General features: G+C 39.7%; 1 protein-coding gene across 9 annotated transcripts in view; it reads right to left on the reverse strand.

Moving 5' to 3' along the window:
- Positions 1–19,615, reverse strand: part of MID1 (midline 1) — a 264,289-nt gene that overhangs the window by 4,425 nt on the left and 240,249 nt on the right. For 7 of the 9 annotated variants that reach the window (XM_029998918.2, XM_029998920.2, XM_029998913.2 and 4 more), the window contains exons 8-10: positions 12,488–12,649; positions 10,054–10,261; positions 5,226–8,488 (exon numbers count right to left, since the gene is read on the reverse strand). In XM_029998918.2, the coding sequence (XP_029854778.1) occupies positions 8,140–8,488; positions 10,054–10,261; positions 12,488–12,649 (719 nt within the window). In that variant the 3' untranslated portion in view covers positions 5,226–8,139. Of the gene's footprint in view, positions 1–5,225; positions 8,489–10,053; positions 10,262–12,487; positions 12,650–19,615 lie in introns of those variants that run through there. The other 2 variants (XR_003921163.2, XR_003921164.1) reach the window with 2 other exon arrangements.

Raw genomic sequence — 19,615 nt, forward strand, 5'->3', positions numbered from 1 at the left:
TGGGCAGAATGACGTCTATTCCCACATCTACATAAAATTGGTCACTTTTTTTTAATGCTACATGTTTCTTCTTGCACAGTTAAAAATATATGAAAGCATTCATAACTTGATGGTAATTCAGCCTTGAAGCTGGCTAATGGCTTATTCAGGCTTCAAGACTGGTGAGAGCTCTGTACTCGTTCCTACCAAATTTATTCATCCCCAGAGATTTCCAAGTAACACTAATATGGAGCACTGACTTCATAAGAACAGAAAGACAAAGCGTTCCTGTTTCATCCTCTCCGTGGAGGGATGCAGGAAGGCAGCATCAGGATTCTAATAAGAAGGGATGGTTTGGGTACAGTTGTTTGAATTATTAATTGCAAATAAATAACTTCTTTTTCTGTTGTTCTTTTTGTGTATATCATTCAAAGATTTATCCTAATTCCCTTGCATTTGTAAGAATTTACAGCGTAACTCGGGGCATTTTCTTAATAATACCTCCTGTTTGTCTAAATATATGCAATGTAGGAATGCTATGACCCAACTGTTAGAAGATAAACAATATCAACTATAATTTTACAGAAAAGTCTTGTTTTTCAATTGTTTCAGCCCCTGTGCTTCTTTGTACTGACCATTATTCATGCACATGTCAAGGTTGAATTCACTTGTGTTTCTCTCGTCACCTACCTGAAGAATTTCAATTAGGATTGATGGAAACTATGTTTATGAGCAGTATTATGCTGTTCTGAACTCAATCTGCACCTGGATTTATTTTCTAGGTCCTGTGTTGTTCCTCACCTCTACCCTCTGCCATAAGCCACTGACATTGTATCAGCAATGTTTGTCTTCAAAAAGTAGTTTGACAAAAACCTAACAGTTAAAGAAAACCCAAGCATTTTCAACTCCAACTTACAGATGTTCAATGAGCATATGGATGTAAACTGATGGACAAATTGAGAGAGAGGTCACAGTCATTTGAAGAAATTATAAGGATATGTTACTGGCTGTATTAAGGAACAAATCTCCATTTGCTAATTTCTAATTCTGGGCTGGGTCTACCACTGGTTGTAATTACTAGCTGTGATTCACTAGAGAGGACTTCCACCTCTTCCCACACCCCCAAATCTGGATGAACCTATTTCATCCTCAGTTTGGCCATCACAACTACTTGCACAGACAACATGACAGAAATACAGATCACATCGCCGCCTGCCAGTGGGAGATGTTCTCACTGTGCTAGCACCACCTTCACACCTGCCATAGGGAGGACTTTTTCCCAATTCCTTAAGGAATTAGACCCTATGCTTCCCAAAAGAGACACATACTTCTAGGCAGGGAACTACTGCTGGAGAGGACATACAATATTTAAAAATACAAAAAACAACAAATGAGTTGACATTAGTGAGGTTGAATACATATATTGCTGTTAAAGGGAACTTCTTCCAGGGTTATCCTAAAATAATCTACTCTTCCTCTGTTTGTGCTCCTTAATCAGATCTCATAACACTCTTATAATTAGAAAGCAATACTATTAAGCCCCGAATAATGAAAACAAATAATTCAGTACTTGTAGAAGAGTGACAGGCTTATCTGCATTCCTTCTTTAACTTCCACTTAAAAAAATATTGTCAACTTTCAAGCTGCCATATTGCATTAGTATTTTGTTTTCTCATTTTGTTTTCTGTGAGCCTCCTGAAAAAGGTAATTTTCAAGGAAACAAAAAATAAATCCAACTTTTTAAAACACACAATTCTTGCTATGCTAATATTTAAAATCTGAAAATGAGACTGAAAGCAGAAAAGAAAGGTGAAGAAATGGATAACAGAAATATTTTCAAGTGGAACAGTTTGTTTTCCACATAAAATAAAAATGAGGGAGAAATAAAATATTGCTAATGAAAACTTTCCCGTTCTCTTGTGTGGCAGTTGGCTGTCATTTTTTAAATGTTTCAGTGATATAAACAGCTATAGCTTTTTTTCCCTGTTCAATGACTAATGTTATGCAAAATACAAACCCCCCATTTGCTGTCTTTCAAAGGTTTGATTATAAGCTATTCTATGAATTTATGGACTTTCAGGAATACTCCTAATTACTGTGTGTCTGTCTGTATTAAAAAGAAATGAGGTGATATTCCTTGACAGGAAATATCTCCATACATTCAAATAATTACATAAATCAGGACAAACAGGTAGAGGAAGTAGACATTTAAACTTCTTCAGTTATCCATTTTTAAATGGAAGTCTAAGAACAATAGCCTTAGGTTGCAGCATTATATCATAACTTATGTATCTGCCGTTCTCACAATTTTTAGAAAAGTAACACAGCACCTGCTAAGAGAATTGTTCCCACCCTGCTTGGAGGAAACGGCAAAGCATTGCCTGAACAATTCTCCCAAGAAGAATGTTATTGAACCGTACATTTTAAAAGAACCATACATTTTAACACACACCTGTGCTGGCCTTGGGAAACAGCCCATGAGAAACTGCAGTTTTGCTAGCAGCTATTGTGCTTTCTCCAAAGACACCATTTAATAGGAATGCTGAGCTGTTCGCACAGGGGCTCCTGCTTCACTCGGGTTTGACCTTTTGGAAACTGAACATTCACGGGCTGGTACCTACCTCTATGTAAATCAGGACTATCTCCTTTGAAGTCAACAGATGTAAAAATCTGGGTGAATAAAGGAGAATCAAGGCCCCGGGCTGTCATCCCCGCCCTGCTGCTTTTATTCAGGTTAGGATTTCAAACATATAATTGCAATATTTTTTTCCTGTCATTTGGGAATGTGGATTGGGGCTGAGCTGGAACAAAAGGAAGAATAGGTGCAGACTTGCTTTGCAGAGCTGCAGCATGGCACCAGGGCAGGTACTCTGAGTGATCTCTCCCAGCACTGCTCCAGAATTCCCTCTTTTGCTACCTCCGTCCCTCTCTCGGGCAGCAGTAATAACGGCACTGTTGATCACATTGTAGTAGAAGACTTCATGCCTTCCTAATAGATTGTCATGCTTCTAAACCAGAACTGCCTCGACACTGATGGTATTCAAGCCCGTATCTTTCCTATATCACCTTTGGGAAATACATGAGCCTCTCACCTTTAACTGGTATCAGCATTTGTGCTAGAGTTCCTTACTCCCAGCATCCCACCTGGGAAAGTTACATACTTGGTCAACGGCTTAAACATCAGTCCACACATTGGAGGTGACGTTGGAAAGGTTATGGCTGCAGCTGATGTGTTCAGCGACCTGCCGGAGGCACGTGACGCGGTAGGGCTTGCTAAAATAAGTAACATGATGAAAGATTATATTCCTTACAGTCTTACTATATGGTCTGCACTGGAATCAGAAAACCAATTAAAAACAATTAAAGAAAACAGAATATTCCACTCCAAGAGTGGAGTTAAGGCAAACGCCTACCTCACAAGAAAACGCTTGCACCTGTACTGTTCAACTCCCACATGAATGACAAATCAATCCATCCTGGCACAGAGATTTACGTACACAGATGCCTTAAGCCTCCCAGTCCAAACCAAGAGTCTCATCCACATTGAAGCACTGTTAACATCACTGCTCTTTAGTCTCTTAATTTTTTAATATGAAAATCAAGTGCTAAATCAAAGGTTAAAATGTAAAGAGAGTTTCTTTCACTTCAGAAAGCGCAATAAAAACAAATAGCTCAGCATAATCTAGAACACCGACCATCAGCACTTGGGAGTGACCAGGGCTTTTTGCCATGTGGAGAAGACAAAAATTAAGGCTGAAGTTCAGAACACTGTGCTAATTTCTAAATGGGCAACTAACCCAATAATACAGGAAAATACTGCATTCTACATTCCTATACCTTAGTACACACTTCCACTACTAGAAAGATCAGTATGTGAAAAGACATTACATATGGCGTTACAAGAAAATTGCCAGTACATCACTCCATAAGCCACCCGTGCCCGTTTTTTGTTTATCACTGGCTTCCCAAAGCTGTCCCACCGATGGTCTTCAGGCCAGGCGTGCCCTGGCCAGTTACTGAGGTGGCCCAGTGTGTGCTTTCTGTGTGGGTCCAACACTTCTTCACGCCTAAACCAGAAATGAAGGCAGTGTTTCCAATTAAAATAAATAGCCTCAGTTTTGGTGATACAGATGAGAGCCACTAGCAATTCTGACTTTGTTTTGGTGCATAGGCTCATCTGAAATTTGTGCTGCTGTAACTAAAAGCAGAATCTGGAACTAGTAGACATCTGCTTTATCAGAATAATTAAGACAGAAATACTTATACTGTGTTCAATGTCAAATAATAGTTTAATGAAATCTCCCACAGCCAATAGTTCTTCACAGTGCTATAAATGCTGGCAATCTCAAAATGAACTGGTTAAAGAGCTGACACTTTAATCTGTGCTGTCAATAGTGTCCTGTTGGGTTTTCTAACATGGAAAGAATATAGTCTTTGCAATTAAGACGCAGGATTAAAACATATGATGCACACTGCTGTTTAGTGACCTACTATTGCTAGTATAATGAAGAACGTGCATTTGTTTTCACCTGTACTTGCAAATTTCCCGCTTTTCACCTGAGGGATTTTTATGCTTCCTACCCTGGGGACCCTCAGTGGGGGTCTCTTCGCTGAGCAATTGAGAAATGGGATACCCAGAACAAAGAATAAACTCATGGCAGAAAATGAAGCAACTTTGTTGCTCTCTTGAAAGCCAACAACGGGAAACTACAGTGGGGTAGAGACATTACTAAATAATTTATGACATACAGCCCATTCCTGAATGATTTTTTTCCCCATTAGACGTGCATTAGCACATGGGAGCCTCACATGGAAAATCTTATCTGGCCTCAGAGAGGAAAAAAGCCCCCCACCCTTCCACTACCTCAAGTTTTGACTACTCCAAGCTGATACGACTGCCTTCTAAACAGATTGTGCTATCGTTTGCTCTAACTGCTGAATCCCAGCTTGGGTTTTAAAGACACCTTTGACACAATCATTATACCAACACAGGCTTTATCTACTATATTCATTGCTTGCATCTCAGCAGACTATTCCTCAAAAATCTGCCTTTGTTAAACACAGCATTATACAATGCTACCTCATTCCTAGTCACAAAACTTTCAAAAATCAGGGAAAACCCCTCATCTAAGACTACACACTACATTAAAGTACCATGTTTTATTTTTACATGAGGATTACCATTCCCCCAGATTTCAATTGATTACTATGGACCATGCAAAATGCCACAGACCACAGAAGCTATATTTTCAAATGGATGTTTTTATTGATTAATCAGGCATTGAATCAAGTATTGTAAAATAAACAGATTTTGTTCGTTAAAAAATGTCCAGAAGAACACCATTCATAGCAAACTTGTTTCCTCATAGTCATACAGAATATGAAATTGTTCAAGAAACAAGCAAAAAAGGACCACCTGACTAATTACTGTCAGTTTGTGTGTGTATATATGCATGTATACATATACACAAATTACACACTACATTTGTGCATATACTGGTGTGTGTGTACCCATACATATGTGTACATATATACACAAACATATATGCACAAAGAGTACTTACTGAATTAATAGTCCACTGGAGAAATGTGGCTTAGCTCCAAATGAAGTATTCTGTGTTAAAATAAAAATGAGACAGCAAGGCCTGTAGATAACAGACCATTCTTTTTCCATTGGCCAAAACCATGATCTGTCTTTAGACTCATGGTCTATCTTTACAATGAAAATATGTGAGATCATTTGGGATCTTTCCAAATTCATGGTATTACTTCCATCCAGCTCAATCTCTGACAACATTGTATGGCCAAACACTGAACAGTGTTTTCAGTTTGTCCACTACTGTAATCAGCTTCTAGATTTAGTATTTCTGGCAGAAAAGAAGATACACAGCCTTGCTACGTGCACTGTGGTAATACACCCTTTCCTTTTAGGCAGAAACTTGGCAATAATCCTAGATTAAAACTCCTTTCCCCCTGCATCTTTTTATCACTGCTTTGCATCAGTCATCTCCTGTTGTCTCATTATAATAATTTTCATGCCATCTCAGCTACGTCCCAAACATCCCAGGCCAGATCATCTAGGCAATGTACATCAGACTGTATCAGTAACACTGTGCTCAATTATAAAATTTAATGTTTGGGGATTTATTTACTTTTTCGTTTTTGAGGGTATACATTTGTTGATTATTAAAGACACTGTGATAAACACTGCAGTTCACTATATGTACACATTTTCCCTTATTTATGTCAACTCTGGAAAGATCAGTGGCTCCTACCTGTGAATCACAGGATGCTGCCCCAGCTGAAAGCCATGGTACCAGCAACGTACTGCCAGGCTTTTCTCCATTTAATTCAGCAGTTAGAAAGGCATGTAAAGGGAAATCAAAGGAACATGGATAGGCATTTATTTTCTAGTAAAAAAGGAAAAACCAAGTAGGCATGTACCTATCCCTCATCTTGCTCATAAGTTTTCTACATCATAAGGCAAACTGTAGTACAGCTTTGTACCTGGAGAATCAGTATTTAAAAAATCTGAAGCTGAGCCTGGGACCATTTTATTTTGGATCCATTAGTGAACAAAGTGCATTGAGGCATCCTCTTCAAAAGACACCTAAAGCATGGTTATAAATTACTGAGCAAATCTTTTCTTAAAGCTGATATTCAATTTATCCTTTTTCTACACAGGCAGATTTTCACCACTTGCATAGTAAAAACAATACACTGTAGGAAAACCATTCTTTTAACGTTGTCATATGCCTCAAGCATCTCCCAAAATGATCATTTATACATAAGCATTGTATTAATTACAAAGGGCTTCTATTCTGGAGAAGGAAAAGAGAAAAAAAATGCACCTGATTCAGCTTTGAGATAAAGTAGGTACAACCTCTATTGCCCTCACTGAAGTGCATCTACCAACTCCAGGATGAACGTAGGGCCGGCCCATGCAGATTCCTACTGCTGCTGAAAACTTGCTATTTACTCCTCATTCACAAAGAGAACTGTGCTTTCCCAAACAACCCAGGACAATGATAACTAGGAGCAAACTCCAGCTGCAGTGTTTCTCCATACAGCACATGTAAAACAGATTTCCTTGCTTTGTTATAGAGACTACATCGTGTATGACAATGGAACATTTGTATTTAATTTAAAATCAATGGTAAAGTGGCGCATGTCTCACTTCGGGGTTGTTGGCTGGGCTTGCTGTGTTGAACCTTGTAAAATGAGCAATAAGCATTCACATGTCTACCATCAGAACCGTGACATCTTCCGTTACAATCAATCCTTAAAGGATGCCGTGCTTTATCAAATTAGTCTACAGTCAGACCTTGGATTGGCTGCTCTCCTCCAGCGTTGCTGATTCTCAGAGATGGTATCAGTCTTTCACATCCTCAGTGATTCTACAATGTTTCCCAAAGACGAAAGCGAAGCGCTGGTAGATGGGAATGTTGCCATCAATAAAATAAATCACCAGATGATTTATCCACTCACATCTCTATGTTTTTTATGAACAGAGAGAGCACTGCCCTGCGAAGAGAAGTAAATTAAACTTTCTTCTTTTGCTGTGTTGGCTAGCTCCACTCCCTCACTTGTTCATTTTTGTTCTTTTTGGTCTGCACACTCCCATGGGCAAAGGAGAGATTAGGAGATCTTGCACTCAGTAAGACTAGTAATGAGCGCGCTACTATTGGCACGAGTAAAACCTGCAGTATACTGACTTGTCCACTGCACAGTTTTCATCCTTCCAATTTCCTGCTTTTATCCACTGTAAAATAAAATGATGTAAAGGTCTGATGAAAGTTTAATTAATAGGACCATTAATGTGCAAAACAAATAAGTCATTTTCCAGGTGTCCAAACCAGGCTTTCTCTTCTCGCTCTTTTTTTTTTTTTTTATAAATAATTTATAAATCTTCCTGTAAGAGACTAAATACAAAACCAACCAAACAAAACCAACTGCAAATGAAAGTTCAAAGGTATTATTAAAGCCACTTCTCGTCCTTCCGTACAAAGTACACAGTAAGGAGATATCCTCCCCTTTTCAGTTCTGGCTGGATTTGGCAGCGACAGCCGGGATGCCACGCAGTCTACCAGCTCTGGGCAAGCTCCTGTGGGCCTGGCCACCCTGGGAAGATGTGTCGTCCTACCTTTTGGCTTTTAGCAGTCATGCGAGCTGCTCGGAGGAGTCTAGGTGGTCAGGGATAGGCAAGCCAGTTATAATGGTCAAACACTTATTCCACACAGTGAACGTGGGGCACACCGGCTGCCCAAATGTAATGTCAAAAGTGTAAAGGTGTAGGGAGTTCAAAGCATCGTAAAAAGCAAGGGAACCGTTGTCGTAGTCCAGCAAAATCCCGACCCGCCGGAGGTGAGGCGCAGGCTCGATGGGGATTTCTTTGCTGTTGTGCCGCACCACCCACATGTTATTGCAGCGGCAAAGCACCCAGGAGGCAGAATTCTTCCCGATCCACTCGTGCTTCGGTGCTGACTTGTAGGAAATACCAATGGCATACCTGCAAAACGAAAAACAACTCAAGGAAACAAATGCTTCCTGCCACGTTTGTCTCCCAGTGAAGTCAAATGTTAGCCCAGAGGACTCACTGGAATGGCCCAGCCTCTTTCTTTTGCTGCTTAAGTCCTAATTAAGTGACATTTCACCGCAATATCTGCACAGGCTTAATTAATGTTTTTCTCCATCTCACTTTTGGGTCCGAGAGGTCAGGGAACCTTTCTTGTCCCTTGTACTGTTTGTAGTTTGGCTGCTATGGTAATTTTTTTGGAGCACTTGCCTCTGGTATTCAAAAGGAAGATTGGTGAGTACTTAGCAACTCAGAGTTTAAATCACTGGGCCTCAAATTTCCACTTCCGAACTGATGAATACAGAGGAATTCATTGATTGTAAAATACACTGCTATCTGTCAGCTAATCTGATCTCTCCTTGCTCCTTTAATATATGGCCCAGAAGAAGGAATGCAAGAGTAAACATCCAAGGACACATTAAAAAACCCCATTTTTGCCATTTCCAAATATATTTTGCCAGATGTTGGTGTGGTTTTTAGATTCAAATGAGCATTTCTGAGACTGGGTTTTGGGCCAAGTGAAGCAATTGGAGGTGAAGACATTTGCTCTGCAAACCATAATTTATAGCAAGATGTGCAGGGTAAAGGGATTGTGAAAATGTTCTTATTAATGGACGCCGAGGGCAAATACCTGATTTCTCATATATAACAGAAATGTAGAAGTTCCTCACGTTCTAGAGACACTGCAGTATTTGTTGGGCTTTCAACCAACAGAGATTAATGTGCCATAAGTTACTCTATTTCCATTCCTCGGCGCTGGCACAGGCAAACGGCATTTTTCTTGTCTGAGACAGTGGGCATATCTGAAGACCTTACCGAGTTTCCCACTCCATTAACCTCCACCATGATTGCTGCCTTTGAATCCCAAAGGATGACATCTCTTCCCCTGACTAAAGGGCCCCTGAAACCCACCCCTGTATGACACAGGATCATTCAGGAGTGGAGGAATGCACTCCTCCACTTCCAGCCCCTTGCTTCATATCCTGGGGCACAGCCCTACAGCCCTGCTGCTCTGTGCCCCCTCCCCAGAAGCAAATCTGACCTCCACCCCTGTGAAACTAGATCACCAAATTGCCCTCGTATTTTTTTTTTTTCCTTACTGAAGGATGCTAAGATCTTTCAAGTTTAGTAAAGAAATGATCACACTTACAAAATTCGCTCTGTTGTATAAACAAGAGGAAACTTTCTGAGCTCTCCAATTCACTAAAATCTTAAAATGTACTGTATGTGGGTTCAAAAAACAACCATCCTCAGCCATGGAGTAAAACTCCTGTGAAGGCCACTAAATATAGAGATGCTCTATCTGGCAGATTTAGTTCCAGAGTCCAGAAGTGCTGGAGACTGGGAAAACAGTCTGACAAACTATGTGAAAGTATATGCTTGTCCCGCTCTAGTACTGTTCCCCATGCCTCTGCTACTGATCTCTATCACAGAAACTGTGCCAGGACCTGCACGGTGTGAACCAGTGATTCTTTTCACATATATTTTTATATACATACCACGTACTCCCGCTTATAACCACTTCCCAGTAATGCCGCCCGCTGTCAATGAATACGTTGCCAGCTACTCCGTAGCTCCCTTGGCTTGTGAATCGCTCTGGTGTGTGACTCTTTTTGGAGGATGTTTCATCACGTTCCACTGTCAAGTTATCATGAGACACTTTCAATTTTCTATGAGCAGATTTGGGGTCCAGTTTAAATGGCTGACCTAGAGATGCAGAGACAAAGATGGCAGAAGGATGGTTTGGCTTTGATTTTGAAAAGGAGAGCGGATTAGCGAGCCTCTAAGAAGCCCTCCAGATTACATAACCATATTAATCTCCTCCTCTGAAGCATTCTTGAGATAAACTAACCTATTCTGCTCCCTGCAATAGCTAGTTTGCATTGTCAGTTTACTGTCAATCTCATTGTGCACTAACTTCCCCGTGTCGATAATCCCTGAAAAGAGCCCTGCATAATCATCACGCCCATTATCTCTGACCTAGAGGTAACCTGAATACTCTAATTCTTGCATGTAATTGAAACCAATATACATGCTAATAAAGGTCTGAGGGTTGCTTTTTTCACAGCATATTAGATTTAGAATAAATTGCGTTCTATTAATTCTCTAGGGACAAATCTCCATAATAACATCTTCATTGTTACTACAAAAAGTATGATTTCAAATCCCAGAAAATGAGTTTGGAAATAAGAAGAAGCACTAGCCTTGTCTGTTCGTTCACTCACAGCTTTATTTATAACAAGCACAGTCAACAATTCAGGATCGCTTTGGAAGGAAGCCCATGTGGTGCTGGATACTGTGCATTAAAAAGAAGGAAGTTAACTGTAACTTGGCCCAAATAATATGGTGTAAAAACATGTCTGAGGCTGTTGCTCTTGGCAAGTATCTTCGGCTGTAGCACAAGGTTTGTAGACAATAACAGGAAGCTTTTTGTTAAACCGAACCCTGTAGATATATAAAGCCCATCACAATTCTGACAGGCTTGCTCGTTTTGTCAAAAAGCAGAATGATCATTTACCTCCACCAAGAGACAACCAGGAAAGTATGACTCCACAAGTGGTCCAGCAAAGCCCTTTTCCCTTCTTACTGTCTTTCATATCCAGGGGAAAAAAAATGTAAGCAGAAGATTTGATGACATGCACAGAAAACAGAAATGAGCACTCTCAGGAGGTCTGTGTGAGGCACTGACGCGTGTACTTCAAATCAGATGTAAATTGTTCAGTTATCTACTTTGGCAATGTGTATTTAGTTATGTATTATGACCAAGTATAAAATAATGCCATTGGAAAGTATTTGGGGGCACGTTTTACCTGCTTTTTCTTACCACTTGGTAGCAGTAAAATACCTACGGCCCGCCTCTCTAACTGGTTAGTAGGCTTTGTGTTGCCGAAGCGGTATCTGAAGGTTGTCTTTCTCTGCACTGAATTGTATCCGGTCACATCATTTCTCACAGTCACCCCAGAGATCGCTTTTGTGCCACACTGGGTCACAAAGAGACAAAAGGATAAAAGAGTGCCATTTCCAGATGGGTCCTCTTGTTATGCATTTGCTTGTAGGTTACCAGGTTTAACAATACGCAGATTTTTGGTAGCAGATGTGGGGTTTGTATGAGCAGCTTTTACACAGAAGTGCAAGCCAGGTTACTAGCAGAAAGGAGAAAATCAGAAGCGTGTACATGTCATTCCCTGCAGCCTCCTTCTTGCAACATTCAGTATCTCCCCTCTTCGAGCACCTTCCCCTACAACAAGAAGATTTCAGAGGCTGCACAAATCCCAGTGTTCCCTTTCCAGCACTCAGAGCTGCCCGTGATGACTACATGACTGAGGGACTGGCTGGGACACAGGAAGAAAAAGGCTGAAAACCAGTCTTAAAATTGCTATACTACATCTGCTAATAATTTGTGTAACCATTGTTTTCTTGAAGTGGGATCTCTGACTACTCTACCACCTTGTTGAACTCCATAAAAAACTGAGGGGGATGGAGCTAAGAAGTTTTCCAGTGTCCTAAGAAAGACATCATTTTGGAGGATAAAATTAAACTAGCAATTATCTTACGAACACTATACAAAAATAAAATGTTTCATTGCAAACATAAGAAAAGTTTTTTCTTTGTAGAGGAAAAAGAATACAGAGGACATTAAAACAAAACCACAAAAGAGTATTTTCAATCATTTCACATGTGAAGGCTCTGTTCCTAAATGATATTTCCAGTGACCAAACTACAGATGCATCTCTCTCTCAAAAAAAAAAATTAATTTCTGCACTGCTGAAGACTCTGGCAATCTTGAATTGAGTTAAATAAGCAGCTTTCATTGTGGGGAGCACTTCAAACAAGTTAAACTGCTCTGTGCTCTTGTATCTTCCAAAGACCAAACCTAAAAAGGAAGACAAGAAAGGAGAAGAATGCGTGCGTGCCAGATCTCGTGTTACTCACTGTTTGTCTTGAGCTTGCCGGGCTCGCTGCTTCTGCTGCCCGCCTGATTAATGGCCTTAACAACGAAGATGTACTTAGTGCCACTCTGTAACCCGTGCACTGTGTAGTGGTTTTGTTTGATATTGGGAACAATCATCCAGCTGTCGGCTGAGTTGCATAAACCTGCAATTTCAAACAGAGCACATCAGTCATAACATACTAAACACTTTATAACAGAGGAACATTTAGAGCGCTCCCAAGCACCCAATGACCGATATGAATTTTGCTTCTGTGCCTTTTAAAGTGTTGTTACTTAGTTATTGAGTTGCTGCTTAATGCCACTAACTCATTTCACCAGCCCTCAGCCAAGGTACCTTTTAAGTTCTTGCTACGTGAAGTCAACCATAAAAAATGGGCATTTAAGAAATGACTCAGTGGAGGCACGAGCAGTCTGAGATTTTTCATATCCCAGCACAAGGAATTCTTTATTGCTTAAGACCTAGAGGATTATGGAGATCCCATCAATCTACTGTTTGGATTAATGAACTCAGTTTAAGCCTCAGAAAACTAGCATAAGCAGTAAAGCTAGGAGGGCTGGGGAGGCACCTTTGCTGACGGTACCCAGGTATGGATTCTTCAGGACCTGAAGCAAGCCATGGGAGGTCAAACAGGGTAGAGCACGGGCTTCAGAGCAAGCTTTGGCTCTTACACTCCAGCCTTTGTCAGTATGTAATCTAAGCCAGTAAATTTAATGGATGCAACTTTTTGATTTACGTCCTCGTGGTCAGGTGTCAGCTGGGGAAAAGCTGGGTAATTTTCCAGTTGCAAACTTTTTTGGGTACTTTTGATGCTTACCACAGAAGTATAATATGTAGGAAGTCAGTAAAATAAGAGAGGAGCAATATCATCTTCAAAACAGGAAAATACTCCATTAAGATGAACTTATTCATCTACATACATTTTTCCTACTGTGATAGAACTTCAATGGCAGTCAATCACCCATATTACTTACTGTACATTTTGAACAGCTTCTGGTCTAATGGATCCCCAGTCTGATAGCTCTCTTATTAAAAATGTTTACATAAATAACAAATCTAACATTCACAAAGTATATATATATATTTACAACCTTTTACATAGTTATACAGCTAGAAAAGGATACATGCAGATGGAAGTGTATGCATGCATGTGCATATATAAGTCTGGAAAACTTAAAAGAAAAATGCTTGACTGGATTAGGAACCTGACAGACTTCTTGGTCTCTGCCTTTACTGGGCATTGAACATGTTATGAAAGCTACTGTGTTATTAAACAACAGCTCTCAGCTTTTAACTCATGTTTTACTAGCAAACCAGTAAGTACTAGTGAAGAGAATCTTTTAGAAGTCACTATTAATTTCAGTTCTGCATATTAGGCAATACAAAACCTTTCTGTAAAGTAAAAATTAAAAGGCTACTGGACACAAACCTTGAAAGAAAAAATCCTGTCATACAGGTTTACAGACTCATAACCATACTGGGAGATTCCTTCCTAATTTGGGAAGTGCTTTTAGTAACAAAAGATCATTAGAAACAGAATTCAACCCCCAAATTTCAATGTAAGAATTATGTAGCTTTTGCCTCAAAGTTCTTTTATATTATATAGCATCCTTGAGAGGCAGGCAGCTGTTCATCCTCCTGTGCAAATGGGAAACCGAGGCACGGTTTCAGATGGGACTCATATCACCTCGTCATCTAGTGAAGAGCTGCAACGCCTAACCTATTTTTCTGGACTCTGAGGAGAGGCAGAAATCAGTGAGTAGTTTATTTCACTTCTCCAGGTGTGAACATCCTACCACAAGTGCCTTTCTTTTCTTGGCCACAGAGGAAGACTAGGTGACTAGCGTAGGTGAGATCTCTAACGTCAGGTATCTAAAATGAGGTGAGATGAACCCCCCCCACCCCGCCCTGATTTGAAGTCTGGAAGTCTAAACGTGTGGCTGAACTCAGACATGGGTTGTGGCCTTTGGACCATGAGTTACCAGCATGAGAACATTTCTTTGTTGCAGTTTCCTGGTGTAAAGTGGGAAAAAAGAATTCTAGCATGTTCCTTATGCCCCAACCAGTGAGCATCGCATCCTGACCACATGTAGCCTCCCTAAATACCAGCTGCAAGACATTCAAACAGTTTGCTATATGTGGATAGAAGCAGCAAAGAAAAGCAACCTTGCAGCACTGTTTTTCTCAAGACTATTGAAAAACTAGATCATATAGAGCAATCATCTTGTCTACCTCCTGAAAAAAAGAAGCCAGTGTTAATACCCCATGAAAACCCCAGTTGTGCCCGGTACTCGTAGTAAACTGCTTATAGCAACACCTGTCCACGTCGTGTTTCGCTGAACTGTACATACTGAATGATATTTATTCTTTTAGGCTGGGTGTGAATAGGTTTCCTAAGAGGAAGTAAGGAAACAAAAGCAGCAGTTTCCTGGCATACTGTATTTCACTGACTGCTCAGAGGAATCCTCATCTTTTCCCAATAAAAATTTGCCACAGGTATTAAAGGCACACTTGTTCTGTAGCTGAACAACCACACTGATTTCGCATTGAGACCATCACTTACCTGACTCATAGGTGCTACTGCAAAGTAAGTGTTGAATTAAAATAAAACAAAATGAAGCACTGGATTTAGAGGCAGTGCAGCATGCGCAGACAGTCCTTAACTCAGATGCCTCCGATGGGCTAACAAATAACATATGACAGTAACCGGGATGGATCCAGACAGTGGTCCTGAAAGTGTCTTCTCCTTCCACAAGCACACTTTGAAAGCAAAGGTCTATGGTATACATGGGCCATATATAAACAAACCCTTACACAGACACAGAAATGCCCAGATTTTTGCTAAATCATCTTGAAACTAGATTTGTATGAGTCACTACAACTCTCTAAAGGGCAGATTTTTCAGGCTTGCATTACACTTTTTATGATACCCTCCAGAGGCTGACTGTTCCTTAACGAAGTATAAAACTTGGACCTAAACAGGTATATGAAGGACTGTAAAGGTAAAGTTGCATTGCTATGAGTCTCCTCTCCAGTCTATCCTCTCCTCCCATGTATGAGGATTTACACATACTCAATACTCACTAGTCTGTAAATACTTACACAGAGTAAATTATTGTATTATTAAATAATCCAGTTAATTATTAATTTAGATTTCTGTGTATAGAAGGCAGAGCCACAATAATTTTAGGTATTGCTACATCTTGGCTTCTGCTGCTGGGGTTCATGTCAAAACACTCACAGGCAGATATATGTCCATTCATCCCACCTGAGCTCGAAGAGCAGTGCTCCCGAGTTAGGACCTTACCTACCCTAAACTCGCTGCACAGTCAACAGAGAGAGTTGGGAACCCTCCGTTTGACCTCACTCATGTTCTAGGGGAGGGCTCTATCCTCTTCGATGACACAAGACACCTTCGGTTTCTTTGCTTTGCCCTTCCAGTCTTAGGCATCCCAGACTACCGGCGTACAATAAATGTTGGATGTGCAGTGACTGACGGTTCCTTTGCTCGACAAACCTTGCTGTCCCAACAAGTTGGCTCTTGCCTATGCACCAAGGGGCTCAGTGATGTGTCCATGTGCTTCCTGACTCTGAACTATTTGATAAAAGGCTTTAAATTGAACTTTGATTAAAAAATCTTGGGAATTAAGTTTTGATGGTGTCAAACTACAAGTCCAAAATCCTTCAAAACAGAGAATAGTAACTAGTGGCAGCCAAGTTAAGCTTTTAGGCATGAAAGAATATTTTGTCACTGCATCAAAAGAATTTGTCTCCAGTTATGACCTGTCAGGACAGCGTTTCTTCTCTGAATACAAAAGAAGATGATGAAGAGAGTTCAGGGAAATGAGCAAGCAGCCTGGTAACGCGGGCATCTGGGGGTAGCATCTGCCCTCTCCGCTCCGTGCCGGTGGCAGCAGGTTAAGTGGAACAGCACACGTCTTCTCCCCACTGGCGCCGCAGCAGGAGTTCAGGGTCTCCTATTGTACCCACTCCTAATCCAGGCTACAGTCAGGTTTCTTGTTTCAAAAACCCAGGGCTTTTTACAGGGTTATGCAGGTGGTAAAACAATGTATTTTAAAACTGTAGCCTACAAAAATGTAGAGAATTTAAATTACATCCTGGAATGGTGCAGTGAGCACAGTGATGTCCGTACAGGATGTGTGAGTTTTCAAAACAAGTTTCTCAGAGTCTGGAGGTAATAATTTGTAAAGCTATTTCCCTGGTGTTGGCTGTTGATGCGCTTTAAAAAACAGATGGGAAAAATCTCAAGGTGTAAATCCTCCTAAAATTTACACTGGTAGATTTTAATAAAATATATCTTCTTGAGAACTGGAAGAGGAGCACAAAAGTCATGGGAAAGTTATTTAATCTCTTTAGTATTTTAATTATTTTAAAATGCTTTATTTAAATAAATTATTACCAACTCGCATTGGTAGAACAAATACAGTAGGTGAAGGTAACAGATAGCTCTGTACCCCCATTCTGCATTCCCACATGAAAGAAAATAATATATGCAGGTTTTCTGCAAAAGACATCACATTTTTTTTTAAGAAATACAGTTCTTTTATCATTTTCAAGAGGAAAAAGTTTTCTGGGTTTTATCCCATTTTGCTTTTGTGCCATTAGAAGATACTCACTAAAATCATCAGTAGAAGTCTGAAGATTATAAGGAATCTGCTTTTAATAAATTAAAACTTCCAGAAACAGACAAAAGCTAGACTATTCAAAAAGTTAACTGGTGAATCACAAATTCACCGTTTTTCATGGACGCTTGGGTTCCTAAATGTCTTAGATCCTTCAACAGAATTTTATCCTATCTCATAGGAAGAGTAACCATGTAACACTGAAAAGGTTCTGACACTACACTGTATCCTTAATACAGTGATTTTTAGTCATTAGCTGATGTAAGTAACCTAAATTCCATTTACTAGGAAAGAGAGAATTATTTACTGCTTTTTGTCTTGAAGAGAGAGATGTGTTTTTTCATGAAGACATCTTGTATCACAGCTAGTAAAAACCTAGCTGGGTGTTTAAATTTTAACCTTCCTGAAGCATACTAAAGCAAATCCATGATGTTAAAAAAATACATACTCAATAAATACTTGAAAATTTATTGAAATGGCATAATGAAATTATAATGCATGTTAGCTAGCTAGTCACAAAGTCATTTTAAAAGCCTTTACAATATTCAGATTGCAGGTGATTAGCTGCCTCTCAGAAATGCAAATGTGCGAATGGTATAACTCCGAGAACAACTGCTTTAGTAAAAGCCTGCTTAATTTAAAGTTCTGTATTGCTCTTATGCACAGAACAGGGCTGCCAAGCATTTAATAGGCAAGCAGTTTGGCCACATTTGGAAATAATCTTTCCTGTATGAAATAGGATTCAAAATGAAATACTCTGTTTGGACCTTTTCCATCAAATGTTAACTCTCCAATTTTTCAGTTAATAAAAAAGAATATTGTTGATTATGTTGGATAGAAAATACACTAGAAAAACATAGCCTTGCTTGTTTTTGTTACTGAATTCTTAGCAATCTCTGAATGATATATGCCTCTGGTGGAGGAAATGTACTGAGGAGTGGAAAGTGCAGTCAGTCTGGCTATGTGGTTTTAAGAAACCGATTCCAAAATAACAGCCTCCATTAGCACAGTAGGTGGGTATGTATGCAAAGTGATTCCTATTGTCTCAGGGGAAAAAAGCTTGTTGGTTTAATGCCGTACTCTAGCTATTCCCTCGCGACTAATTCATAGCTACAAAAACACAGAACTGAAGACAATCTCTGAACCTGTTTACATTATCCGCTATAGGCAACACACAATACCAATGTAAACTTGTTGGGATATGACAGAGAAATACATTTAAAAAATAACTATATGTGCAACAGCATGCAAATGCCATGAAGAGAAAGAAATTTGTGCTAATCCAAAACGTATTCTATTAAAACAGGATTTAAAAAAAAATTATCACCTAGCTTCAGTTCATCAAAATAGGAAGGCTGCAGTGCAGTGCCTCCTAATGCCACTTAGAGTGAAAACAGCTCTCTGTGTTCAACCACACTACCAAGGTACACTCCGATATTCTAGGGGCAATCTTGGAAAGTCATTTATAAAAGTTGGGATATCGGGCCCTTCCGCAGGACAAAGAATATAATCCGACAAAGTGAAGAAACATCCAAGCAGTGTTCTGAGTAAAATCAGGATGTTAGTGGGCACATCTCCAGTACCAGTGGAAGTTGGAAGGAACTGGGAGAGTCTCATGTGTCAGAAACCTGGGCAGATCTGTAGCACGTTAGATTTGGTGGGAACATCTCCATTGGAGGTGTTCAAGTCTACATTAAATAATGAAATTAAAAAAAAACTTTACAACATTTAAAAAATCCTTCCACATATACTTATATATGCACCTATTTAATTTGGGTTAACATTATAGCTTTCAATTAAATTGAAGCTAACAGCCAGGATATTTGTGTAAAAGCCAGCTGCATTAAAAAAAAAAAAAGGGCCAGTTCTTTCATTTCTTCCTACTGTCATTTAAGGTCTTCAGAGCATTTTGTAAACAAAGGCTCTTACAGTGTTAATTTGTTTTCTCTTCAAACTTTTAATGACACCATTTTTGCAAAGTGATAAAATGAAAGTTCAGACTGCACACTGAGCACTTTGTGCTATACCCCAAAATTATCATATTTCATCTCTGAAAGTAGACTAATTGATACATGTTTTGCAGATCAAAGCTTTCACCTCCACATGGGAAACCTACAATACAGCCTAAAAATGAAATACCTTGTTATTTATTCTCTAGTAAGCGAAGAGTAAAACCCCACATCACAAATGTGTGGTATTGTGTGGAAATGGCACACCTTTCTGCCGCTATGTTCACACATAGTGCCAATAACTGACTTGCATAAAGTCTTCTAGTATAAAGCCATGGACCAAAAATGGGTTAGAAAACAAGCAATGTACTGTGTTATCATTAAGTCCTCTCTGCTTAGTAGTGATTAATCAGGGAAGCTTTTCCTTCCTTATCTACCTTGCTCCAATTTGTTCCAAATTACTATTAGACCTTTTTGTTATCCAGCTTGCACAGATGTAGGAGTATGTGTTCAAGTTTA

This window comes from Aquila chrysaetos, chromosome 23 (assembly GCF_900496995.4).
Source record: "Aquila chrysaetos chrysaetos chromosome 23, bAquChr1.4, whole genome shotgun sequence".
Taxonomy (NCBI): Eukaryota; Metazoa; Chordata; class Aves; order Accipitriformes; family Accipitridae; genus Aquila; species Aquila chrysaetos.